Source organism: Cnephaeus nilssonii (genome assembly GCF_951640355.1).
Source record: "Cnephaeus nilssonii genome assembly, chromosome: 21".
NCBI classification, from domain to species: domain Eukaryota; kingdom Metazoa; phylum Chordata; class Mammalia; order Chiroptera; family Vespertilionidae; genus Cnephaeus; species Cnephaeus nilssonii.
The window spans coordinates 40,431,269-40,459,012 of NC_137092.1; the positions used below are offsets into that span (position 1 = coordinate 40,431,269).

The following is a 27,744-nucleotide window of genomic DNA, read 5'->3' on the forward strand; positions in this document are numbered from 1 at the left end:
GAAAGCCTTGCTTACATAATGCAGATATATACTACTTAAGACTTCTGCTAAACAGGTAGAGATTTAATTTAAGAGACATAAGGTTAGAGCTTCACCTCAACACACAAACGACACTATACAAGGCACTATCATGACAGTAAGTGGACATGCTGAGTACTCATGTCTCGGGAGAAAGATGTGCTCTTTTTTCAACCTTTGTAGCACTTGTCACCCTCTCTACTTTCAGACGATGGAACTTTTCTCCAGTTACCTAGTTTCCTGCAACATGAAGTTCCTACTTACTAGACCGACGTGGAAATAGCTTGATCACAAAGTAGAAAATAAGAGTGCTTGTATAAATAACTATTTTGATTCAGAAATATCAACTGTTACTGCTGCTATTCCTCAGAGGGCTGTGTAACCCATTCATTCAGCAACACTACTATAACTGATCAACATCCTGGTAGCCACGCTGTGACTCTGGCGCGGGAGCACTGGGCAACTGAAACACCTTCTTCTGGGGCACTTAGAGACCGCACTGTTTCTTACTCCTCTAAAGACATCAGAGGAGACTAAAGTAACTTGAATGCACTCAGCACAAGGACAGTGCAGGGGGAAGTCACTTTGGCCTTGTCCGACACTGCTAAGACTTCAGGCGCCATGCTATATTGCTTAGTGACTACAATTATGAAAAACAACCTATGACGTTAGTAGCTCAGCATGCTCTCAATCAAGGCGAATGACACCTAATTAAAATACATGCTTCAGAAGCACAATAATCCTATATTATAAAAGGTTACCGGTCACTATGATGCGCACTGACCACCAGGGGACAGATGCTCAACGCAGGAGCTGCCCCCTGGTGGTCAGTGCACTCCCACAGGTGGAGCGCTGCTCAGCCAGAAGCTGGGCTCACAGCTGGCAAGCGCAGTGGCGGGAGCCTCTCCCACCTCCGCAGCAGTCCGACATCCCCCGAGGGCTCCTGGACTGCAAGAGGGCGCAGGCCGGGCTGAGGGACCCTCCCCCCACCCCCCGAGTGCATGAATTCTATGCACTGGGCCTCTAGTAACCACATAAAAATGACAATGTATGTCCTGGAAAGACTTCATTTTTCAGGGTTAGAAGTGAATAGTCAATAGCATAAGATTCTTGGCAAATTTAAAGATCCCTTCCAGAAATGGTACAAAAGCTCTTTTGTCAGGCAAATGAAGAAATTTCAATATGGGCTGGAATATAATTTAAAAGCAACTTACTTTAACTTTAATTTTTTAATTAGGTATCTTCCAAGCCTTTCACAGAAGAACCACAAACTAACTTTTTTTGGTAATGCATGTTTCAAACCACTTAATCTGTACATTTGTACTATGAAATTATATTCATTTGTGGTTCTAAACACACATGCTCAAAGACATACCAAAAAAATTAAGTGTGCTAATAGTAGTACAAAATATACTATTTAGAAACTAGGTTTATATATCCTGTTTATTCTACATCTTAAATATTTCGTCGTAATGATTACAGATGCCGGAGCCAAGCTGCTTGGGTCTGAATCATATCCCTAACACTTAGACCCATTTCCTGTGTGTGACCTTAGGCACACTTAGCATAGTTTCTTAACCTCTCTTTGCTTTAGTTTCTTCATCTGGAAAATGGGGATAACAACACTCCCTACTGTATGAGGTTTTAGTGAGGATTAAGTAAAGTAACCATACAAAAATTCCTCAAAGTAATATTTGGCACAAAAAAATGCTATATTCAGTATCTATGTTATTGTTATTATTACAGTTAATTGACTCTCTTATTGTTAATAATAGTATTATTGTTAATCAACTCTATGTTCTAAGCTCACGGAGCATTAGCTTTATTCACTTATGCATCCCAGTGCCGAGCCCAGTACTTGCCACGGGTAGACAGGCATTTAAATATCAGCTGAATTCATGAAATAGGCATTTACAAACATGGCCCACCACTTATTGCACTTGTCTTTACATATTTCTTCGCATTTTGGTTTCTTCACCAATAAGATGAAGGCAGTATTAGCATTTACCTCATTAAATGAGAACAAATGCGATAATGTATATAAAATTATTAAAACATTCAAAAATGCAAAAAATGTCAGTTATTTTTATCACAGACAATTCTGAGTTAGAACCATTTAACTGGCGATATACTGACTTGGTTAGCAGGCAAGTGGAGCAATAAGCATATGCAGAAAAACTCAATAGGGCTTAACCTCCAAAAGAACAAACGCAGGGAGCCTGCTCTCTGAAAGTGCACGTTCTGCCACTTCACTTGACAAAAGACCTACATTAGTACCTGTTTTCACCAAACCAAAAGAAATCCAAAGAGGGCTTTTGCTTTTATGAAGAGAGACACTGGTACTTTCTTTTGCATGAACCATGACAGAGGCAGCGTGCACCTAAGCAGCAAGTGGCCCCACGGTCCCGGAACCACACTGGGCATGTCTGGCACCAAGCCAAGCCGCCAGAGCTCTGCACTACCTGTGAGCATCTGGGCTTTATCTCCATTGATGAGTGCTCCCCGCTTTTACAGTATGTTGGTGTTATTTTAGGTTTTATGCGTTATTTGGTATGATTTGGTCTGGAAACGCTACAAAACTTTTCCATATTAATTAACGGTAATTGCATCTTCATTTTATGCTATTTCAGCTTACAAAGGTTTCATAGGAACCTCTTCTTTCAGAGAGCAGGAGACCTGTGTATCTCTACCTGGACGTACCAGACTTAGGAGCTGGGGAGAAGGGCCTGAATTACTTCATTCTAAGCACCTAAGTGATTATATCTATAAATTCCAGTGTGATGAACACTGAACTTATATTTACCATTAACACAGCAGGCTTCAATTATTAGATATTTATTTAATGAAGATGAGAATTGTCAGAGTGAATTTAATGGCTATCTAAAATATAATTTGATGCAATCTTGTCAAGATACTGCTAAAATAAAATTTCAATTTGGTGACAGGTCCAATTTTCCAATTTCCCAATCTACCTAATAAAACTAAGTAAATCTGTTTCACTGGGTTCTGATCATTCAAGTCTCTTTCTATAAGTAAATATTTATTAACATCAAAAGAAGTCTGGCCCAGCTGGCATGCTTCAGTGGTGGAGTGTCAACCTATGAACCAGGAGGTCATGGTTTGATTCCTGGTTAGGGCACATGCCTGGGTTGTGCAGGAGACAGCCAATCAATGATCATCTCTTATCACTGATATTTCTATCTCTCCCTTCCTCTCCCTTCCTCTCTGAAATCAATAAAAATATATTTTTAGAAAAGAAGTCTGCTTATGTAAAATAGTACCTAATGGATAGTTAACACTTATATTTTTAAACCTGTAAATTAGCATTCATATCTCTTTAAACCTGGAATAGAAAGTGAGTGTCTGCCTACAGGCTTAAATTGTACACTTCATAGCATCATTGACTTCCACTGAGGGATAGTCACCGTGATGAATAGTGGCTTTAGTCATGGCTGAAATGTAAAACTCAGGCAAGTTATTTTCTCATACCCTCTCAAAAGTTAAATGTGAAGATCACAGTTTTCTTTTGCTGTTGTTATTGTTTTAATAGAACAAGGAGAAATTGCTGGCATAAATATTTTTAAGAGGAAAAATTTGTTAGTTTCAATAATATAAATAGGCAAGATAAATAATATGTCAGAAGAGGACCTTTTTCCCGTAGGCATAATTAGAGATATAAATAAATAAAAACTACTTATTGAGGCATACTATTCAAACTAAAGAAAACACACAACAGATATCATTGTTACCAAATGGATTTTCTAATTAGCTCAGAAGGGCTGATTGTGTGTACACACAACCCTAACTTTGGAGAATATAGAAAATATTTTACAACAGGATTGAAACAATCTGCATGTTGTACACTTATTTTGTTTCTTAAAAAGTATTTTGATAAAAGAAAATAAGAACTATGGAGAAAGTATGACTCTCAATGTTTAGACTAAATATATTTGTTTCTAAAATGTTGTACTTTTGTTAAAAATTCAAGATAAATAAGCAAAAACACTATTTGCAAACAACCAGTTCAATAATGTGTACATAATTAATGAAAAAAACACATTTTTTTCAGTGAAGTAAGCCATTAAAATGAAAAAAAATTAAGAACATTTTTATCCTTGGTAATCACCTCAAATAAATAATCTGATATATATATATATTTTTTCAAGTGTCAGCTTATTCCTTAGTGTGGGTCTGCCAAGTAGAAGGATATAGAAACCTAGTATCATTTAGGAGAAGTGTTACTGCATCCTTGGGTAAAGTCTAGGGAGTCTGCAAGCCCCTCAGAGAAAGAAGCCTCCTAGTCAGCATGAGTCTATAATCCACTCTAGTGAGGATTAGTGGGGAAGCCAAGCGCTGACTGAGGCTACCTCTCACGCCCCACTGCCCAGTGCAGAGAGAGTCACAGTGCATTGATGTCACCAGCCCCCGGAGGACACAGAGGTCCTGAGCCTCAAATAAATATATTCAATACTATGGAAAATTAAATTAAAACATGTAAAAGCACCTGGGCTGAATTATCAATTAAAAATACATTAGTGTTTCTTTAAAAGTATGGCAATCTAAAATATGCTTAAACAACCACTAGTTAGAGATATATTCAGAAAGAAAACTTATTAAATCTACAACTTGTTCCATTCTACAGTTTTGAAACTACACCCCCCCCCCCCAAAAAAAATTACATTTCCTCTATCTTTTCATTCCTAATTGAGCTTACTGAAAGAGTCACCTACAGGCCAATGTCTCCACTTAAAAAAAAAATCTTTCCACCACCTCACTGGGACTACAATGCCAAAGCAATCGATAACCAGCCAACTGCCAACGCCGGTGTTTCCCATGGCACCACTGACCAGATCCCCCAACTTTGGAAATGGCACCCTTTCTGCCCCTCCTGTCTCTCTGATCACTCCTTCCCATCTCCGAGCTAGACTCTTTCTCTGCTTCCTCCTGTATAGACTTCTTTTCCCTCACCCTCTTATCCTCAACAATCTCACCACTCCCACCTGGAAAGTGGCGATTACTAGTTTTTATCTCCTCCTCAGACCTCTCTGGTGATGTCCAGAATCACATATCCATCCAACTGTCTATGAGATTGCTCCATGTGGACATCCCGAGATACTTCAAACTCAACATATGGAATTGTCCTTTGTCTCTTTCCATATCCCATACCTTATGTAAATTAAGTACCAACTTAAATTGAATATGATATTTAATACAATTCCATGGAAATTATTCCATGTGATTTTATAAACTATGAAGCTGGCTACAAACTCCCTGGTAGTAACATATTCTTCACATTCAGATATACTTACCAAAAAAATTACTTGATTAGAGAGCAGTTTTAAACAGTAGTAAAATATAAAATGTAATGCCACTATAATTGTATTTAACCTCAAAGTAATTATTCTTCACTGTTAATACCACTACAATAAATATATAAAGTTAAAGTATGCTTAATGTCTTAGTTTTAAAATTAATTTACCAATTCATTCATTCATTTGTTCTCAAGAACAGAAAAACTGCCCGGCCAGGTCAGGGAACATGCCCAGGTTGTGGGCTTGATCCCAGTGTGGGGCATGCAGGAGGCAGCCAATTAACAATTCTCTCTCATCACTGATGTATCTCTCTCTCTCCCCCTTCCTCTCTGAAATCAATAAAAATATTGAAAAAAAATAAAAATCAGAACAGAAAATCCTGTAGCATAAAACCTACTTGTATAAACAATAATTTAAGATTAGAAGTACAGGAGTTTTCCAATTTGCTTTAAAATTAGTTTCTGAATATTTCTCCAAGAAGATAATTAAAATTAGATTTCACACCAAATAGGTTCTTCAGCAATATTTCACTTTCCCAATACTGCTTATGAGTGAGGCATCCTGCGTATGGAAACCCTGAGCCAATAAGCTTATGGCTTTCGAGCTGTTTTTTATATGACTGTTTGAAAAATGTTTGTAATGACGATCTCATCAGGCTCTGCTCCGGGCTCTGAGGCGGACTCTGCACCTCTCTTGCTTCCGAAGTGTCGGCAGGAGATGGAGTCCTTTTCTTTCTGACTGTGGCTTTGGAGCCTCAGGACTGTAGCTCATAGCTGTATTCCTTACAGTTCCAGCTATCCAGAGCTTCCCCACCAGAAAAGTGAGACATAAAGCCAAGTATCATGACTATAGCAATGTAGTAATATAGAGTACTACCATGTTCAAATAACCTTTTCTAAATTACCCACTAGGTAATATGCTAACCTCACATCCACAGTTCTACACAATTTTATGATAGATACCTAGAATAAAAAATGGATATACTTTATATCCATTACAGTACTGGTATAGGAAGAGAATTCAATTTGGCATAAAGGGCCAAAGGTAGAAATTACCTTAGTTTACATAGAACATAATTTGTATAGGTCAAGAAGGCGCCTTGCACAGTACCACCCAGGGCAATTTAGCCCACAAATACTGACTCTTAAACTGTAATGGAAATGGAACCTTCTGGAAAAGGAGAGAGGTTGGCCTATGCACTGCAATAGAACTATGGATGGCGGGCATAGCACATCTCCTGTTGCACGCACCCTGTTGCTCGTCAAGTGACATGGATCCGAGCTGTTTGTTAACCACAGAAGAAGGAGAATCTGAAACAAAAATGAGATTTCCACTTAAAAGTAAGCAGCAGACAACTGCACAGCAAGGTCATGATCATATCTAAGCTTAAGAAACAAATGACCAGGGTGGGGACAGAAGTAAGACTGCGGTGTGTTCCCCAGGCAGTGAGTAAGCAGGGCATGTGCTTAGGATATGTTATTCCAGGCAAGCAGGCAGCAACTTTAAGAATGAGCTGAGAAAGTATCCTTCCACTTCCATGCATATACCTTTAATTAATGAAATTCACTCAGCGCAGGCAGAAGGGGCAAGGGAGATAAAACAGAAATGGCTAACTCTTCCACTAAACAGTAGACTTCTTGTCCTTCTTAACCCCTTTGCCAGCTCCTTAAGGTGAGTTTATTCTGGATTGGAGGATTCAAGCATGAAATGAGGTGCTCACTACACTTTGCTAGATGTTATTCGTTATACCCTGAGCTGAAAGAAGCTCAAGTGAGGACGTTAGACAAGAAAATGTTTATGTAAGAAATATTCAGTGAGGTCATTACCACTACAGAAATAGGTAACTTTAAAACTCTGGGATGTGTTGTGGATAGTACATTTGTACTCTGTAAAATCAGGCTTCTTTGGGTGCCTGGTGGGGAAAGAAAGAAGGCTTAATGGTCTGGCTTCATGCTGATGTTCACCTTGGCTCCAAAAAGAATATTTTATTTTTTCTTTGATACACTGAGTTTCTATGGAAGAATTTACTTTATAAATGGGCTCTATTGTTTGAAAAACACTGGTATAGAGGGGAGGCAGCATGATAAAATGGAAGAGCAGTCGCTGGAGTTAGTCATTTTTTATTCTATTCTGATTCTGATAATGAGCTCTGTGACACAGAACAAGTCACAACATTTTTAGGCCTAAGCTTCGCCTTTCTTCCTGGCCATCCTGGGGACCTGGTAACCTAAACAAGGCACTGGGAATAGTGGGAGGTGGCTACTATTCCTGGCTTGGGTTCCAGTGTTCCAGGTGAGCTATAGGAAAAGGAAAAATTTGGATAATAAGCACAGTTCTCCCTTAAATGTAAGAATCGTTCCTAGTTTCTAATCTCTTAAGCTCTAGTTCTTAGCAAGTTCTGTTAAAAAAACAAAGATCTAGCATTGTGGCTGATCACCAGTTCCTGTTCATAATGGCATCTGATGCCCCCTAAAGTAGATCTTCTGAGTTAAGAGTGTCCTTAACACGATAGCAAAGAGTTTTCCAATATATCCTGGATTCTCAGCAACTTTATATCACTTGAATATCTGTACATTTAATAGTCTGAATCCTGCTGCTAGGACCACTTGTATCAACTTTAAATTGTCCACTTTCTGATATAATCAGTTTGCTCATAGGTTTTTGTATTGCTAGATTTTGATAGAGCATGGCCATCATTTGAATAACAGCTTTACTTATCCTTACTTATCACCTCTTCATCAGAACATTCTGTTCAACAAATCTGTACCACACACACAAAAAAGAAAGTAGGAATGACAGAACTTCAATTGGTTCCCTAACTCTTCATGCTTTCCTCTCCTTTACAAGACTGCTTCTCAATTATCCATTGCAGAGTTGGATACAATCCTATGTTGTTTTTGAAGAACAGATAAGTTGATTTTTACAGAAAAACAAAATTCTATTCTTTGAAGAAAAACATAATAAAAATGAGAGTCAGAGTGAAATAAATATTGGAAAATCCTCCTAGAATGTCTCCTATGAGATATTTTCCATCCCTTTGATTTAGTATACATTTTATTGTGCTCTCATTTCATGATGAAGATCTTAATAAACTCTCCAAGCAATCTTTTTACAAATCTTTAATTTTTCCATAAACTTACAGAACGGACAAATGTTAAGAAGTGTGTCTTATTTAATTATTAAAATAAAATTTAGGAAGGAATAAATTTCTAAAAAACCCCACAACTTTGATAAAGGATCTAGAATGCTGTCATTTCCATAAAATTGTATATTCTGAACTGTTAAAAGGGTTTAAAATATGAACAAAGTTTATGTTAAGACAGATACTATTAAACTAAAAGAGTTTCCTTTTCGTCTCCCAGTCACGGATATTGCGTATATTCAGGGAACTTTTGTTGTTCCTCCCATCCTGAAGACCAGCATTTAACAAGCAATCCTTCTTGTCCATTGCTTCCCTTCTATTTCTAATCCTAGTGCCCTGCAGCTGTTATTGTAAAGATTATTTGCCTAGCATGTAAACATTTGAAGTGATATGTTTTTATACCACTAGGTATTCATAAATATCATACCCATGACTTCTACTTAGAAATATTTCTAAAAATTAACTCAATAACCATCAGAATAGCTTATATTTCAAAAATCCACTTATTCGCTCAATGCTGCTTGCTTTAGTTTCCGCACTCTACTCCATCTCTCTGTGCAACACCTTCTGGAAGGCACCATCACAAAATAATTATCTAACCATATGGTGCAGCAGTAATTTACTACAAAGCACAATATGGCCTGTCAGCTTATTGTGCCTAGAATGATATTATTATTTTTAAGGTCAAGATAAACTTTAAGCAAAAGCTCATTCAATAATAACTCAAGGTGTCTCATGTCAATTACTGTATGTTTCTAAAAAGTTTGTGCTTTGGTCTTGAGAAAGTTCTTTAGCCCTTTGATGTCAGAATCTTCTCAACTACAGAAAAAAAATAATGAATTGAAGTCTGACAGGTAAATAACAGGGACTTTTCAGCAGCCAGGCTCCCTGGGTTCAAATCTGGCTTTTCTCCTCAGTAGTACTGTAATGCTGGGCAAGTTATTTAACTCCTCTAAGTCTCAGTTTCCCCATCTGTAAAATGGACATGGTAGCTACCACACACTATTCTTAGAAGATTTAATGAGATAATCCACATAAACTACTTAGGTGGCTCACAGAAAAGGGTTAATTCATGGTATTATCACTTGCCTGTGCTTCAGGAACATAGTATTAAATGAAAACTGATGACAGGAAGCTGTTCTGAAAACTATGGAGCATAGCCCCATATTTAAAGTTCTAGGAGAATCATCACCGTTTTGCTTGGACTCTCATTCAAGGTCATTAAGGAGTGCTTGCAGGGCTAGGTCAATATTGTATCAAATTTACTGTGGCCTCTGCTATAAACACTAAAATGTGGATGGAGTGCATCCACCTGAGAAGTGCCACACGTGACTGTGATCACGGACACTGGGGATCTAGTGATGGAAAGAGCCTGCTTGCCCAGGATCGAGTAAGTGCTGATTTTTTCCAATATGGCTCAGTTTTGAAAAGCTTTTTTTGAAAATAATCACCAATGTTCTACACCCTTTGGGGGGGTATAAAAATTACTTTTTTCCAGTCAGCAAAACCGTGCCATAGAGTGAAAAAACAGTTCCTACCTGACCCTCTCTAGGCTGGCTCCCTGCTCCAGTGGGGCTCTGTGGTGGTCGGGCCAGTACCAGCAGACTCCACAGGGTGCTGTCACTCTGAGCAGGAGCCAGCAACCCATGACTTCAGGGGACCTGAAATGGAAAAAAAGAGCTGGGTTTAAAATCAGCCATATGCCGAAGGCCTTTGCCATAGCTATTTGCGGCATTCGTCTGAGAAATATACACACAGCTCATTCAAAAGCCCAGATGCTATCAGCCTTATGGGGCCCTGATAAAAGCATGTTTGAGGTAGTAAGTGAAACATACTATGATTAGGATAATACATTATCACGTATACTGTTCTACTTAGTATAAAACTTTTTCATATTATCTAACCCATCCTTATGCTATCTCTGTAAATTATGGCCAGTCACACTATCTAAATACAGCAATAATTGGGAAACTGAGGCATAAAGCAGCCAAATGACCTGCCCAAGGTCATCTAGTCATAGAGCCAGGGACAAGATCTCAGCCAAGTCTAATACCCAGGCAGTAATCTGATGAAGGTAAATTCATTTCTGTATGATTTTTAAAAATCACTGAAGGCTAGAAATGAGTTATGGTGTATTTCCTAAAGTGTAGGGGGGAAAATGCTGTTTTTTAAAACACGAAATAAAGTAAAAATATATTGACTGAAAAATAAAATGTTTGAAAATCAGCCATGTAGAACTGTCATTTATAGGTGTCAAAATTCTTTAAGAGTAGTGGTTTCAAATGCGCTTCAGGGAGCAGCAGTGCCTTGGGAGAGGCACGAGGGGCAAGCAGGTGAGTAACCTTCCTTATCTTCTTTTATGCTGAAATCACAACGATGTCACTTTTGTGTATTTTGTCTTAGAACTTCTATATGAGACTGGTACAAGGGTTCACAGTTGAAAAGAGAGAGAGAGAGAGAGAGAAAAGAGGAAAATAACTGTTTAAATATATTTTAACATCTTCCAGAGCTCATTTAAAACAGCAATTTGAAACTGAAGGTGATGCCATTTGGTGCCTTCGAATGATGTTTTAGTTTTTACTTGCCAAGAAATACTGGCAACTAAATATATATATTCTATTTGGGATTATCTTTTACTAGCATGAGGCCCCATCCCATTAAAACGTAGATGATTTCTACCAAATGATTTAATCCCACTCTCATACAGAAATTAGGTACTGTAGATTCATCTTTAACTTAGCCTTTTATAAAAGATTCTCATCAATCCTATATTTTAAAAAGAGAATAAACTGTTTGCTAGACAATGTAATAATTCAGAAATTCTACAGTTGTGAAAATTGTTTGGTTTCCATATTACATTAATGTCTCCTTTGAGCATCTTATATTGATAAGATTTAAATAGGTGAGAAGACAATAGAAATATCATTTACTGACAGTATTATCACTCACTGATACTCTAAAGATATCAAGGTATAATGAGAAAATACAGGTTTTATATATGAGAATTGCATATTGCTTATTGTTAATATGTTAAAATCTAGATACTTTCTCTACTGATAGAAGACTTTAGTAGTAACATCTAGAATGAAAGAATGGACTACTTAATGCCCATAATATACATACAAAAAATTGTATTTAATCACTAAGTATAACAAAATGTTTTAATAATAGTTTTTCAATAAAACCCATCTCCCTGTTTAATTTCATAAATTTCATTCCTATTCTTTATTTCTATAATTTATGTGTTCTATAATGAAGAATTTTGTATTTTCCAGAATTTATTAACTGGATAAAATATATAGATTTTATTAGTTGTCCTTTAGAATAAAGTGACAACCCATAGTTTAACAGTTCTTGTAATTACCTACGTGTTCCTGTGACATGTGGAAGGAGCACTGTTGAGGAGCCCAGGGCATGTGCAGAGTAGACATATGCTATGTCAAAAGCATTTGAAATAGATGAAGACCCCACCTTTAAGTGAGGGGAGTGGCACACCTGGAGTGGCAATACCAAGGGTCTCTGATACTGTGCATGTGGGCAGCCTTGGGGCCCAAGTACTTTGTTTAATAACAAAGAAAAGATAACACGTTTTTCAGCTTCAAAACTGGAAAGGTGTCTACTCAGCTTCAGCTTCTTAAAGTTACCACCAATATATTGATTACCAAACTAGATACTATTTTCTAAAATGATACTTAAGAGTTGGGAAAATAGCATCTAATTTCACAGAGACTATATAATCACCCTAAAGTTTTCTGATTCAAAAAAGAACCTACTTCCATTTAAATTGCTTTCCTGCTAATGTAGACAGCTTTGTTTTATACTCAAACTCACTTAAGTTTCTGTATTTTTAAGATACACACACACACACACACACACACACACACACACACGGACATTTTGTCTTCTTATTGGTTTCTATGTTGCCTATTTTTTACTTCTGAAATAATTTAGCTAAAGTCTTATACAAACACAAAGTCATAGCAAATGTTTTATTAAATGCCATGATTGTAACCTAATCAAATTTTTTTTTTGGTTAGTTTCAAGTATAGGAAAAGATTTCTCTATAGTAAAAACAAATCAGAGACATCTTTGCCTGACCCCATTAAAAATCAGGCCCAGAATGTGTTCCAAAGAGCACACCTATATAAGTTATTTAAATCTGTTTTATTCCACCATGGCATTATATAATGTGCTTTTGTTATCAGAGCATATACTGGAACAAATAAACAGAGAGGTTGTCCAATTCTACCAATACTGAAATTAACTCCAAGTAATTAAATCAGAGTTCTCAAAGCAATTAATGCACAAACTCACCACCCTTTATGGTAGTAAAATAAAGTATAATAATCTCTTAGTATGAGAATGCAGACACACTTTAGTTCCTAAGCAGAGATTTATGGAACCTAAGACAATACCTACAACACAGGATATGCAGTACCTGTGATCCATCTGGAAAGAGTTGACAAATTATTTTATGCTCTATCTTTCATCAATTCTCCCAACAAATGCTTATTGAGCATCAAAAGCTTTCTTGCCATAAAAGAACTGGGCCAGTAAAATACTCCAAGAAAAAGAGAGGTACAGATAATTACTATCTCAGAGTTTTAGAGCATCAGAACAGGAACATAAAACTGTGGAATACTTCTGCTGTCCTACATATCAGAAAGCTGATTATGTGTAGAAGAGATAAATCAGCAGATATTGAAAATTTCAAATAATTACAGAAGGGGATGACTGAGTCAGTATGGACAAACAATACTATAATTCTAAAATCCAGCATAACTACATTTATATGGGAATAGGAATACTGGTTAACTTTTAAAGCAATAAAAAAAAAAAGCAAAAAAGAAAGAAAGAAAAAGAGGAGGAGCAGCTAGGAGCCGTAAGCATAGATACCATTTAAGGGTATAGGAAATTTCAATAGAAATATCAATGGAGGCTCAAAATTCAATAGATAATTATTAGAAAGTAGTTCATTGACTATAAAAGCAAAAAACATTAGCCCCTCTCCAAATATAAATAAAACAATGCATTATTTTATATTCCCTTCAGGCAAATACTGCTGCCAGTGTGTCCCTCTAGCTATGGGATGACCACCACCCCGATGGGCAAGAAAGAGGAGAGGCTGCAAGCGCATCAGCTTTTGTTTCCAGGGGAAGGGAAGCGTCTTACTACACAGTAGCAGTGTTAAACACCAACTCCACCAGCTACTTAAGGACACTGTATGCTAATAACCTGCAGCATGAGGGTCTTGGGCGGGGCCCTCATGGGAAGCCTGACCGGAAGTGGAAGGCGCAGCCAGCTCCTGCTGCCTCTGCTGCTCAGCCTTCTTAAGCCTCAGTTGCTGCAGCCGCTTACGGAGCAAAGCTATCTCAGGCCCCCTTAAAAATTCTGACACAGATAGGAAAAGAAAGGTGAAAAGATAGTAATAAAATAGAAAATAGCAAGAATCTGATTATACACGAAAATAGTAATCTGATTATACAAGAGATAAGGATATAAATTAAACACATGTATCATGGAGGAATACTAAAAACAAATTACTCATATAAAAAGAAATTACCAGTCATTAAGAGATAAAGTATACACTCTCATTAGCCCTAATGCTTCTGTTTAACTTGATGATTAAGACACATATAGTTCACTAAGAATATTTAATTAAACAGAATGAAAATAAAGTCCTCCAGATGAAAACATTTTAAAACAAACATTCCTTTCCTCACTCCTCACTAATGTCATTTATTTTTACAACAAAATGATACTAAGAAATTAAAAACTAAAAAGTATCAGTTATCTCATCTAATCTACAAAGTGTTACTAATTTTATTCAAATAATAATTAAAATTCAATTAAAATGATGAAAAAGTTAGACATTTGGAAACAATTCTTGGAATGTATTAGTGGAGAGCTCTTTAAAAAGTAAAAATTCCGTATTTTTTAGCTAAAATATTTCTTTTTATGTTAGAATTGTCATTTGCTTTTGCTTTTTTAATGCTCAAATATATGTACATAATCTTTAATATTTTCTTAAACTTTCTCTGAAGCTTTGATCATAGATAAAAAAAAGTATACAAAATTCTGCAGATACTTACTGAGTGCCTACTATGTGTGAAGCACTGCTTTAGGCTCTGGAGTTAAATGAAATAGTGAACAAAATAAAATAGTCTCTATGCATGTGGAGTTTATGTTCTGAGAAGAAAACAGACATCACTGAACACACATGTATATAGCACACATGTATGTGTCTGTATGTGTCAAGCGGGATAATGCGATGATTGAGCAGGACATGGAATGGGGACAGACAGTGGGAGGGTTGTTTTGTAATTGGTCATGAGGAAGGGCTTCTCTCCTAAGATGGTTTTTGAACAAAGACCTCAAGGACGCACTGTGTGGCGGAAGGGCATTCCCGATGGAGGGAACAGCAAGTGCAAATGCTGGGAGGCGAGTGCACTGGGATGTGGGATTACCTTACAGGCAATGGAAGCACAGTTTGCTGATGGCCTAGGTAACAGGAAAAAGAGAATGCCATTTATTGTAACACTGAAGAACAGAGAAGGAGCAAGCGGTATTAGAAGAAAGAAAAGAACTGACATATCCAAGTAGAGAAGCTGAGCAGGGACTGAATATGACAATCTAGAATTCCCCAAGTTATCTGGATGTCACTGGTGATGTGACTAGAGAGTAAGTGATGATAGAGGAGAAGTCTACGAACTGAACTCTGGGACACTCCAGTGTTTAAGAGGAGGAGTGAGAAAGAGAAGCCCGCAAGGAGCACAGGGAACTGAGTGAGGGACTTCTATAGGCTGAGTGACAGAATGTGTTGAGTTTGGAGTAAGCCCTGACTGATTTGGCTCAGTGGATAGAGCGTCGGCCTGTGGACTGAAGGATCCCAGGTTCGATTCCGGTCAAGGGCATGTACCTTGGTTGCGGGCACATCCCCAGTGGGGGGTGTGCAGGAGGCAGCTGATTGATGTCTCTCTCTCATCGATGTTTCTAACTCTCGATCCCTCTCCCTTCCTCTCTGTAAAAAAAAAAATAAATAAATAAGCAGTTGTGTCAAAGCTGCTGATATAATGAAAAACATACTGAGAACTTCCCATCGGATTCTGCACTTTGGAATCACTGCTGACCTTGACTAAAGGTGTTGGAGTGAAATCACAGGGGCCAAACCTACTGGAACAGGTTCAAGACAAAGGTGAGGTAATGATATAGAATCAAGGCACATATGCCTGGAAGGTGTAGCTCAGTGGTTCACCTATGAGCCAGGAGCTCATGGTTCAATTCCCAGTTAGGGTACATGCCCGGATGACAGGCTCAATCTCCAGTGGGGAGCATGCAGGAAGCAGCTGATCAATGATTCTCTCTCATCATTGATGTTTCTATCTCTCCCTCACTCTCCCTTACTTTCTGAAATCAATAAAAATACTTTTTTAAAAAAAAATGCACTTACATTCCAAGTCTTGCTAATGGGGAACAAAGAAATCGGGTGAATGGTTTGTGTTAGTTTGGAAGATAATCCGTTTGTATGTTAACAAACAATGCTGAATTGGGAGCAGAAAGAAAGACGATGTATGAAAAGAAGTGGCAAACACAAGAAGGATACCCTTGAGTCCACCAAAGGGGATGGGCTGCACTGAGAAGAAGAGGAACTGGTATTGGACAGGTGCATAAAACTTCACTCACCAGAACCAAAGGGCCAGCGGGGCGCAAGGTAAGAGTCAATAGTTGTTGATTTGATGGTGGGAGCACACACAATTTCTTGTGACACTGGCTGCAAATTATACAAACTGCCATAACAGCTTTCAGCCTCTTGTACATACATTATAAGGCTGCCAACACTGGTGTATTACTTCGGGAATTCATTATGCCAGAGATACTAACCTCTCATTACTATGTCATCTATGTATAAAGAGTTTTATTCAATTAGCCAATTGGCAGCTAAGATTTCACAAGCCATTCAAGTACCATCATAGTCTCTCACTGCTAGTTCTTCCTGGAGAATTCTGCAGTACTCAGGAGGGTAGTATTCATTGAGAAATGAACTGTTTGCTCAATGGCACAGTGCTTTCCTTTTAGGTTGACACATATACCTTACTAGAGATCCAGTGCCTGAAATTCGTGCACTAGAGGTGGAGGGTAGGGGTCCCTCAGCCCCGCCTGTGCCCTCTCACAGTCCAGGACCCCTCGGGGGATGTCTGACTGCTGGCTTAGGCCCAATCCCCCCGGGCCTAAGCCGGCAGTCGGACATCCCTCTGGCAGTCCGAGACTCCTGGCTCCTTACCACCCGCCTGCTTGCTGCTCCTTACCACTCGGCTCGCTGTTTCTTAGCGCTGCTACTGAGGCGGGAAAGGCTCCTGCCACCACCACTGCACTTGCCAACTGTGAGCCTGGCTTCTGGCTGAGCGGTGCTCCCCCTGTGGGAGCGCACTGACCACCAGAGGGCAGCTCCTGAGCGTCTGCCCCCTAGTGGTCAGTGTGCATCATAGTGACCAGTTGTTCCGCAGTTCAGTCAATTTGCATATTAGGCTTTATTATATAGGACTGACTGTCAGCATAATAACAATGCTTTTTACAATATAAAATAGAGCATCATTATAAAGGCATAAAGTCTATCTTTTTATACTTCAAAAGAAATTGCTATAAGAAGTGAGATTATCTGTCAAATTTTGCTATGAAAACAGAAAAAAATCACCAAAAAATTCACCCAATTTCATGGTTGTTCTAACCCTATCTCTTGTACTGCCAAATCTTTGTGGGAATATAAGAGTCTCCATCCTAGACCACTAGGTGATGTAGCAAAGAGCAGCCCTAAGAGCAAGCAGTGATGGTTTCTAACCTAGAAAATCAAGATTTAGCCAATGCTTCCAGTGCTCTGGGAAGAAGAATTTGTTTGTCTGCTTTTAAGGCTGATTGTATGGTGGCTCTTTTCCCCCTTGGGTTAAAAAAAAAATGAGCCTAGAAAAAGAAGTCAACACATAGCCACCTGGGAAAAGCAAAAATTGAATTAAAAATTTCAACCACATATACAAATAGTTCTGCTAGTGGGTTTGACATATTAAAGACAGGTAAAACACACACATATTATACCTTTGTAAAAGTGCACGCACAAACATATATAATTTATAATGCAAATAAATGCTTAGAATTAGTTTTGCTAAGATAAGCCAAAATAGAAAGTGATTAAAATGAATACCTTTGGGTTGAATTAAAAAATAATAACAAACAAAACCCTGAACAATGTGTCAGGAAATGCTAAAGGAAAATCTGTACTTCCATCTCTAAAACTACTAACTTTATTCTTGTGTTCTTCTCAAAGATGCCAGGCTAGTCTCCTTAATGCCTTAATTCCCACTGAGACAGGAGAACAAAGGCCAGCTTGGTTCTAACCTCAGGTCCTGCCTCTCCAATACACAGGGTCTTTGGTCGTGAACACTGGGCTATGTTTATGTCTGACTCCATGGTGCTTTCTCTGCCTGCTCTCAATGTGTGTCTTGTCCAGGTGGTCCTTGTGAATTCTTTCTCCTAGAACTGGTCACTCCTTTACTTAAGACTTCCAAGTTCCTCTAGCCTCTTCTTTAGTTTCCCCAAAGTGGCCGTTAACCTAACATTTACACTTGTTTATAATCTATAAATGGCCTTACCTAGTCTGAGTAGACCCTGATCCCCTTTAAGGAAACTAAAATCTGGATGTTTATGCTTTAAAATGTGTGCTTTGATAATAGAGTTCTTATCTCCCCAGACATTTTTCTACAGAGCTCAATTCAGCTATAATGATTCTGGATAGATCTAAATAAATGTGTAAATCTGAGTAGACACAGTTGTTTGTAAATAAGCAGGAATCCACACATAGTCCAAATCATATATTATCTTAACAAAATGAAATCCTACTGGTCTAAGTGATCCATTTAATTCAAAACAGGGGCCCTTGATGTGACTCACTTCTCAAAGGGAGCCTCCCAAACTGAATTTTGTATGTACTGAGATACCCATCCTATCCAAAACCACCTTTTCTAATCATATTCTTTGATTTAGATTACAATGCAACAGAAGGAAAAAAGCTATAACATGCTGGAATGATGGCCTCATGTAACACTCTCTCATTACCATGGGAAAAAATTACAAATAACACACAAAATGAAGACATTTCCGGGCTTAGTTTAGAAATGACTAAAAGTGATGTTTGATTGGCATTACCAAGAAAAGAAGAAAATATCTTATAATTGCCTTGAAATACATAAAACAGTGAAGATTTCATTTTAACCTACATAGTTTCAACTCATAGTCAGACCTTTCTGGTTTTTAGCTAATCATATAACCAGCCTTTTGTTAAATATTCAAGAAAAGACCACATGTAATATGAGAATCAAAATGTCTCTTTAAATTCTGGGTTATGTATATAGAGTATGGTTTCAAATGGTCTGACTACTCGAAATAAAATTCAAGTATACAAAGAGTAAAGAAGTCAAACAAAAAGTACTACCAGCTGATTTCAAATTACACTTGAGTGTACTTATTTTCCTAATTAACAATGGTTCACTCGGGTCCCCTAGATAGACTCTTCCTTGGTAATGCATTTGGTATGTTCACCTCACTCATGGCTTCATTTTATTTTTTTCCTACTTATATTTGTTTGTTCTAATTCCATCATTTATAAAAATGATTTTAAAAGTATTTCTGTAAGTTACCTTAAGATATTTTTGAACAAAGTAGGAAAGAATGTAGTCTTATATGTTCTGAATAGTTGAGGGCAAACAGTGGATCCAAAAATGATGAATGACTGGATACCCATTCACAGCATCTCCCCTAGATGACATCACATTGGGGAGCCTATGGGAAACATCCAGAATGAATGGAGTGGGCTGACACTATACAGACTAACATACTGTAGAGCTAAGTATACCCTATCTATCTATCTATCTATCTATCTATCTATCTATCTATCTATCTATATAAAAGGCTAATATGCTAAGTGTCCGACAGTCCGACTGGTTGCTATGACACACACTGATCACCAGGGGCAGAAGCTCAATGCAGGAGCTGCCGAGCAGCGGTGGTTCTTGGGTGACGCACCCTGAAACCAGAGAGGAGGGAGCCTGATTCCTCACGGGGCTGCGTGACTTCACCTTCAGCCGTGGGTTATGTTGTTGCTGGTTTACTGCACACTTGTGTTTGCGTTCCACACCCTATACAACAGCAACTTTGCAGAGTGCCCTCTCACACTCCGGGACCCCTCGGGGGATGATCGAGCCTGTTTTGGCCCGATCCCCGCAGGCCAGAGCAAGGGACCCCACCTGCTGGAGGGACCCTCACTCACTCTGCAGATGCCGGGGAGAGACTGCGGGAGATTGGCTCCAGGGCGTGTCCGGCCCATCTCACCCAGTCTCGCCCCGCCAGCCACCTTCTAATTAATTTCCTTTCAATGTGCATGAATCCATGTACTGTGTCACTAGTATAGCTATACTAGCTTAAAGATAACAATCTTAAAAGTACCTTTAGAGAGTGACTATATTTTTGGGGGGAGGCTTATATAGAACAAGGTAGATAATGTCTCTGTCATCATGAGAATATATTCTAGTAAGAGACAATAAGTTATATACCAATCAAAAATGAGCAAGAAAATTACAAAATTTTATAAGAACTTCTCAGGAAATAAACAGAACTATTTATAAGGGAGAATAAAATTTTAGGGAGGGTAGGAAAAGAAGATGAATCTAGCTAGGGGAGTTATGAAAGACCTCCCTTGGGAGACATTTGAGCTGAGACCCAAGAAACAAGGGCTTGACTCTATGATTAAGTCAGGGGAAGAGCTTCTCAGCTCAGGTTCTTACTGTTCTCCAACTCTACGTACAGAGGCTCAGAGTCAGAAAGAAAGTGGCACATTTGGGAAACTGAAAGGAACCCAGGACAGCTAGAGCGCAGTCATCATTAGGGACTGAGAACGCGGTGTGAGACAAAGCTGGAGCAGGAGGCTAGGGTCAGGCCAAGTCAGTTCCTACAAGTCCACAGTAAGGAGTTTGATTTTCTTCTTTTGTAGTTGTATTTCCAATTGCAATTAGAAGTCTTTGAAGGTTATGTTTTGTGTGTGTGTTTTGTTTGTTTTGTTTTTGTTAATTCTCACCTGAGGATATTTTTTCCATTGCTTTCAGAGAGAATGGGAAGGAGGGAGGGAGAGGGAGAGAGAGAGAAATATCGATGTGAGAGGGAAATATCAATTGGTTGCCTCCGAAAAAGCCCTAACCGGGGGGCGGGAGCAAATCTGCAACCTAGGTACCTGTCCTTGACCAGGAATCAAACCTGTGACCCTTTGGTGTGCAGGCTGATTCTCTAACAACTGAACCACACAGGCCAGGTCTCTTTGGAGGGTTTTAAATAGTAAAGTTATATAATCTGAGTTAACATTTTAAAAAACTTTAAAAATACAAGGCTGCTGCCTGGAGAATAAATGATAAGGGAGCAAAAACAGCTGCAGGAAGAGCAATCAACAGACAAGAAAGGTGGTGAGAGGGAAAGAAGTAGAAACAACGGGACTTGATAGTGGACTGGGCCTGGGACGTGAGGGAAAGTGAACAATCAGGAATAAGTCATAGGCTGTTAAAACAAGCAAATGGGCAGTGGTATTATAATTTACTAAGATGTAAAACAACTAAGATGGAATAGATTAGGGGACTGGAAGGGTGGGGGGCTAAATTAAGTTTTAGTCTGGACACACTAAACTAAAGATGTTCAAAGACAGTCAGAAAGCAGTGTCCTATAAGCCACTGCACGTAGGAGTCTGGGGCTCATCAACTTGGAGGAGATACTAAAAAAGCTATGGGAACTGACACAGTCGTCCAGGGATAGATCACTGATAGAGAAGAGAAGCCGGACTACGGGGTTCTACAGAAGAAGAAACATCAGCAGTGGTCACTGAAAACCATCGAGAGAGTTGGTAGTCAGGGTACATAGGCAAAAGGTGTGACAAAATGCCAAGAAAGGAAAGTTCCAAGAAAGAAAGGAGCAGCAGACTTAAATGCAACTGGCTCAAAAGTTCGAGTAAGGTACTAACAGAGAAGTAGACTTTAAATTTGGCAAAATGGAAGTCACTGGTGACTCTGACAAAGGTTTCCGTGGAAAAGGGGGCTGAAAGGCAGATTGGAATTAGTGGATACATAAGTGGAAGATGGTAAGAAAATAGAGATAATATGTGTGAGTGACTATTTTGAAGACTCTGATTTAAAAGAAGCAAAGTTATAAGGCTGGAGGGGAATTGGGATAATTAAGAGAAAAATTTTAAAGACAGGGGATAATAACAGAGCATGCTTGAGGCCAAAAGGAATAATTCAGGAGAAAAGGCAATAATGATGCAGGAGAGGGAGAAAAGTCCTGGAGGTTCTGGGAAAGAATGGGAGCGTCCTTTCATAGGAGCAGACACTTCTCCCATCACATCAATGGGAGTGTCGATGCTGGAAGGTGGTCAGCTGGGGGTGGGATGAGGGCAAAGGGGAGGGTGAAAAGTTTGAGAGATAGGAAGGTGTAGAATGAGCAGCAGTGTTGAAGGACTACCCTGACGTGTGGAGCACACACTGACGTGTGTGGTCATGACCTTCCTCACTATCGCTCAAGAACTCAGCTCAGTCTAAGAGAGAGCAAATAATTAGGTTCAATCAGAGAAGGAATTTTGCCAGGCAAGTTTTCACATTCTCAATGTCCCTTTCCCTCACTTCAGCAAAAGTGACAGGAAATGCAAGGGACATGAAGGAATAGCATAAACCTTTACAGAAAGAGGTATCCGCAGCAAGGCAAAAAGCACACTTTTCGTTTTCTCTATTTCTATGCAGGGCAGTAAGAGAAATTATGGCTCGAAGACGATGCTCCTACCCACTCCATGGACAAGTCCCACCATCACAAACCTTGGTTCTGGACTTAAACGTCCATAGAGATTGGGAAACAAAGGAAGACATTAAGTCCTTATTGTTAAAATGTTGGGTTCTGGGGTAATGAAAGGCCTACTGTCAAAACAATTATAAACATAATCCTTAGATGTTACATCTAACATCAAACACTTTCCTCAATAGCAAAACTATCTTGATAACATAGAAATATTCCAATTTTCCATGGTGTAGTCAACCAAAATTCTTTCAATAATCTACCAGTTAAAAGTATTTCCTTACTTTTCTTTGAAAAATTTATAGGCAAACTGCCACGTGATCACATGGTCATCACAAAGTTTTTCTATTTCAATGATTCACATGACTGCAGTATTTAATATATTTAATATAAAAGGGATTTAGCAATTTGAAATGTAGTATTAAGATGTGTTAAATAACTATAAAAATAAAAAATAAAAAGAAACTCCACACTCAGTACTTTTCTCAGAAATAACTGTAATGAGTTGAGATGCACTGGAATGTGAACGTGACCTAAGGAGTCTTCTTGTTAAGTTTTTCTGATAACTTATAAATGACTACAATACTGAAGAATATTTCCAAGAATGCTATCACTTTAAAAATTCTTGTTTTTACCGATTTTACCTGCTTTGAAAAGCAAACTTTTAACTGATCCCTACTTCCCAAACTCTCCAAAATATTTTATTTTCCCATATGTTGGAATGCTATGTTGATTAGAGAATGAAAAACCAGATTTTATAGCTTAGCTTTATCTTACTACTATAGATAAATTGAGCATAGTGTTAACAGTTACATAATTGGCTCTGGCTTCCATTCCCATAGAAACCTAAAACGAATTCATAAAAATGGGAAATATTGATTTAAAAAGTGCTTAATTTTAAAACACCCCATATTTGGTGATCTGGCATCCAATTTCAGAGAACAAGAATACAGTGACAGCTTGGCAGTTAGACTGTTAGGAAATTTTATCAGTTTCAGCTTAGGCCTGCCAGTTGTACCTCCAGGTTCTAATATTTTGGTTACATGTCAAGTAAAATGGTTCCTTAGAAAAACCCAAGGAAAAACATCTTAGCAGTTATTATAATTACATATATACACTTAAGATGCCAAGTAACTACAGACATAGCTGCTAACAATTACTGTTATAAATAGTACAGGCCACAGTTTGAGAGAAAAATAAATTGAACACATGGAGTTATAATACTGAGGAAATAGTATTTTAACAGAATTTAGAAGTTAATTTTTCCCCTAATATCAAGCACCAAAAAGACAAGGAATAGTTTAAACAACTCTTTTTTAAGTAAATATAGAATAATTCTTTTAGTGACTGTACTGTATATGTTGCTGACAACAGACCACATCAAATGCACTATACAGAATTATTAAAAGTGCTTCATGATTTGAGAAAAAATAAGAAAAAATATAAATACAATGGAAACAATAATAATCAGTGCTATATTTTTACCATTACTTTAATAAAGACTTACAACCAAACAGGTTTAGAAAGATTTTGGTCTATAATGGCCTATAAAAATAATCTTTAAGAGAGGTGTATTAAACTAAGTGCATTAAACTGTACCCATATTTTTATAAAACTCTCTTATGTAAATGGAAGATTCCTGCTACTTATTAAAATTCATGCAGGTTAGGCACATTTGAATTTCATGTTTTGGTTATATGTTCACATATTACGTGTCATTTAGATCATTTGCTCCAGCAGGAACAAGTCGATGTGACTTAGTATCTTTCCAAACAGTCCCTAGAGAATGATCATGATCATAAACCATCAGATGACCCTCCGCCTATTTAAAGAGTAACATCCTCACCAGACTGATGGTGTGTGTGCTGTCCAGACGCTTCGGCAGATGGCCTGTGTTCACTGTCTGGAGAGGACAGCAGAGAAGTAGAAGGTGGGCTTCCTGTAGGAGATGCTGTGGAGTGGGCCATGGAGGACGTGGAAGGTTGTAGAAACTGCTCAGCTGGAGTGTCTACTTCCATCACAGTGTCACCCCCTTCCAAACCAGTGCCTGATGGGACCGTAGGAAGAGTCGAAACATCTGACTGACTCGTCCCACCTTCAAAAAGCACATGTTAATGAAAGTTCAAATACTAAATGCTTTCCAAAACCAACCACTCAGAAGAAGTATGTTCAGGCACACTTGCTTGCACACACACACACACACACACACACACACACACACAGAAATATATAATATACAGGAAAATCAAAAGCACCCACTGTAGTTTGGTCCATTTGACTAGGCTAGTCAATAGGGGTAAACATCTATCTATAGCACATTCTTATTAAAAATAATCATTCTTTTAAGCAAAATGCTCCATATGGCAGCTTCATTTAGACAAAGCTACTAGTAAATAACTTGTGAGATGCCTAGAAGCACTGCCTAGTTCCTCAAATTTAAAGGTGATGATTCCTTATGGAATCTAATGAACAAAATGAATTGACCAACAAAATAAGACCCAAGGCAGGGAGGCACTGAACAGACTGACATACCTCGATATAGGGTTGGGAGACAAGAAGAGATAAACCAAAGAACTTATATACTTATATGCATAAAACATGGACATGGGCAATAGGGTAGTGAAGATCTGAGGGAGAAAGTAGGGGCTGGAAGGGGGGGCGAAGGAGGAAATGGGAGATATCTGTAATACTGTCAACAATAAAAAATATATTATAAATAAATAAATAAGGCGATAATTCCGATGCAAGAGTTGGATAGAATGGATTTATACTGAGATATTTCCACTCTATAACATCATGTCCTTGGTAAAACATCTAATAAAAATTTTATTAGCAAGAGTAAAACAACAAATAGGCCAGAATAGGATTAAGTTCTTCATTCCCATTTCATTAGCCATAATGTTTTAACCACTAAACTAACATGATGAAGGCATGATTTTAAAGGGCTTAAGTGTCCATTATGTGCCATGCTAGGCTTCCTGCTATCTGCAAAGGAATAATTAATACTCAATAAATATTTAAAATTTTCCTGATTTTGCTTCAAATCTAGATTTTATTAAAAATGGAGTGGACAAACCAAGTTCATGCTTTGCAAGATACAACTACCACAGAATGTCAAGTTTTTTTTCCAATCACCATGATTTGAATATTTCTTAAATTTAAGCACAAATTTAGCAAATCCACAGTCCAATGAATTTTTTTTAATGTATTTTTATTGATTTCAGAGAGGAAGAGAAAGGAAGAGAAAGGAAGAGAAAGAAAGAAACATTAATAAGAGAGAATCATTGATTGGGTGCCTCCTGCACGCCCCCTACTGGGGATCGAGCCCACAACCCGGGCATGTGTCCTTGACCAGAATTGAACCTGGGATCCTTCAGTCCATGGGCCCATGCTCTATCCACTGAGCCAAACCAGCTAGGGCCCAAGGAATTTTTTTGAAAGTTAATTGATCTGCATGACTTAACAAAATCCACTTACAGATAAAATTCAATAGAAATCTTTAATTTGGGGATTTAAAATGTTCAGGAGTTAACTTTTATATGCTCACTTTTGATAAAGATAAGTAACTTGCCAAAGACCACAAAGCTGGAAAGTAGTGAACAAAGATATGAAAACAGGTCAGCTAACACCAGAAACGTAATTAATAACCAATGTATATAAGTAACCAAAAGTAGAAACTATTCAATTATATAAAATTTATTTATCTACAGAGTTTTATATACTTCTACTTTAATTTAAAAAAAGGGCTTAAATGGGGACTATCAGCTGCTCTTACTTTTTTTTGAGAAAAGCAAAAAATAAGGGCTAGAACTAGTGGACCCTGAAGGGACCAGTTGTACCTAATGCCCTCTCTCTCTCCTGCTTCACACAACAGTAAGAACCTTGTGTTATTGTAGATCTAAAACATGGTGGAAATCAGATGGCAAAAATAAACCCCACTCAGGAGTTTTTACCAGCTTTCTGGTGACTGTAATTAATAAGAGCACTTACCTGTGGGTCGAGATCTTCCTCGTCCTCTATTACTTTGTGCAACCTCACTTGCTTCTTCAAACCACCTTGATAACATGTCAGACATTCTCTGCATCAATGACACATTGGGACTTTGCTCTCCTATGAAAACACAGGTCGTATCCGTGAATTAGTAATAAGTCAGCAGCTTTCATTAATGCAAAAACCCAGATTTCAGGGCCTTAAAAATGAACATAACTTAAAAAAATCAAATTGCCCAAATAATTCTATGAATGTACACAGATCCACAAGAGCCATCATCACATTTCACAGTAAAAGTTTAAATGAGTGGCTCTCCATGTGTATTTGAGTTCCTCAAGAATAGGACTTAGCTCCTACATCTTTGCCTAGTCTTAGGGTCTCCCCACCCCTACCCAACCCACCTCTTTAGTTCCAAGAGTGCACAGCTAGGAAGGGCTTGTGCATTGTACACTGTTCAGATTAAAAGAAAAGTTTGCCCTCTCACTTAAATTTTCTTAAACTGAATTTGTTTTCATCATTTACTGAAAGCAAATTCCACATACTTGAAATTAACTGAAACTAGAAGTGTTTCGTCTCTTCCCTCCCTGCTTTTCCTCCTTCAAATACACAAGTTTTCTTGAGCATTTTCAAATTACGTATGACATCAAAACTGACAATTCATTTCTATTCTACAATCATATAATTAAAAATGGAAATCATTTGTTCTTCAATTTTTTGTGAAAATAGAATTTATTGTATACTTCATTGCTTTTATATTATGTAGCTTTATATTTAGGTATTATAATACAAAAGATAATATACTGGGAAATATGCCTTTGATCTTGAAAGATTTCAGAAGTCATTAGAGTAACATTTTCGCTAAAGACCCACTTATTAAAATTAATTCTATTTAAAGTGCCGTCTTAAAGCTTCTGAGGTAGTTTCTCACACTTGTCAAAGGCACCTGAGAGAAGGGTAAAAAAATTTATGTGCTATTATAAAACTCTCTGGTTGGAAACTGAGGGTTCTCATTCCATTTATATCTAAGAGAAAGGGAAAAATTAAGAAGTTTGATGACACCTGATGTTTTATGAGGCACGAGCATTCTTACACTTTCAGTGGGAATGTAAAGGAGTGCTTTTTGGGCACTAATCCAGTGGCCCCGCCATGCCATTTGTGGAAATTTAGCTGCACCCACTTGCACAGGTGTGCTAAGAGATGTTCCAGAATGCTTGCTGCAACATCACTTGTAACAGTGAAAACAATGGAAACCAGTGAAATACTCATTTTTAAACACCATAGAAAAAGAAAAAAGCTGACCAAAGTATAGTTACCATCTCGCTCTCGTTCACTCTCTGGCCTGGCTCGGGGTCCAGTATCTGACCAGTCACCACGAAGCCTCAAGCGCTTCACCGGAGGCTGCCGTAACTAAAAGGT

The 27,744-nt window shown here is 38.1% G+C and overlaps 1 protein-coding gene across 5 annotated transcripts in view; it reads right to left on the reverse strand.

Moving 5' to 3' along the window:
- Positions 1–27,744, reverse strand: part of DCAF6 (DDB1 and CUL4 associated factor 6) — an 86,297-nt gene that overhangs the window by 30,041 nt on the left and 28,512 nt on the right. For 2 of the 5 annotated variants that reach the window (XM_079760701.1, XM_079760700.1), the window contains exons 8-11: positions 27,642–27,735; positions 26,329–26,448; positions 24,185–24,433; positions 6,581–6,640 (exon numbers count right to left, since the gene is read on the reverse strand). In XM_079760701.1, coding sequence (XP_079616827.1) covers positions 6,581–6,640; positions 24,185–24,433; positions 26,329–26,448; positions 27,642–27,735 — 523 coding nt within the window. Of the gene's footprint in view, positions 1–6,580; positions 6,641–13,707; positions 13,864–24,184; positions 24,434–26,328; positions 26,449–27,641; positions 27,736–27,744 lie in introns of all 5 variants that reach the window. The other 3 variants (XM_079760704.1, XM_079760702.1, XM_079760703.1) reach the window with 3 other exon arrangements.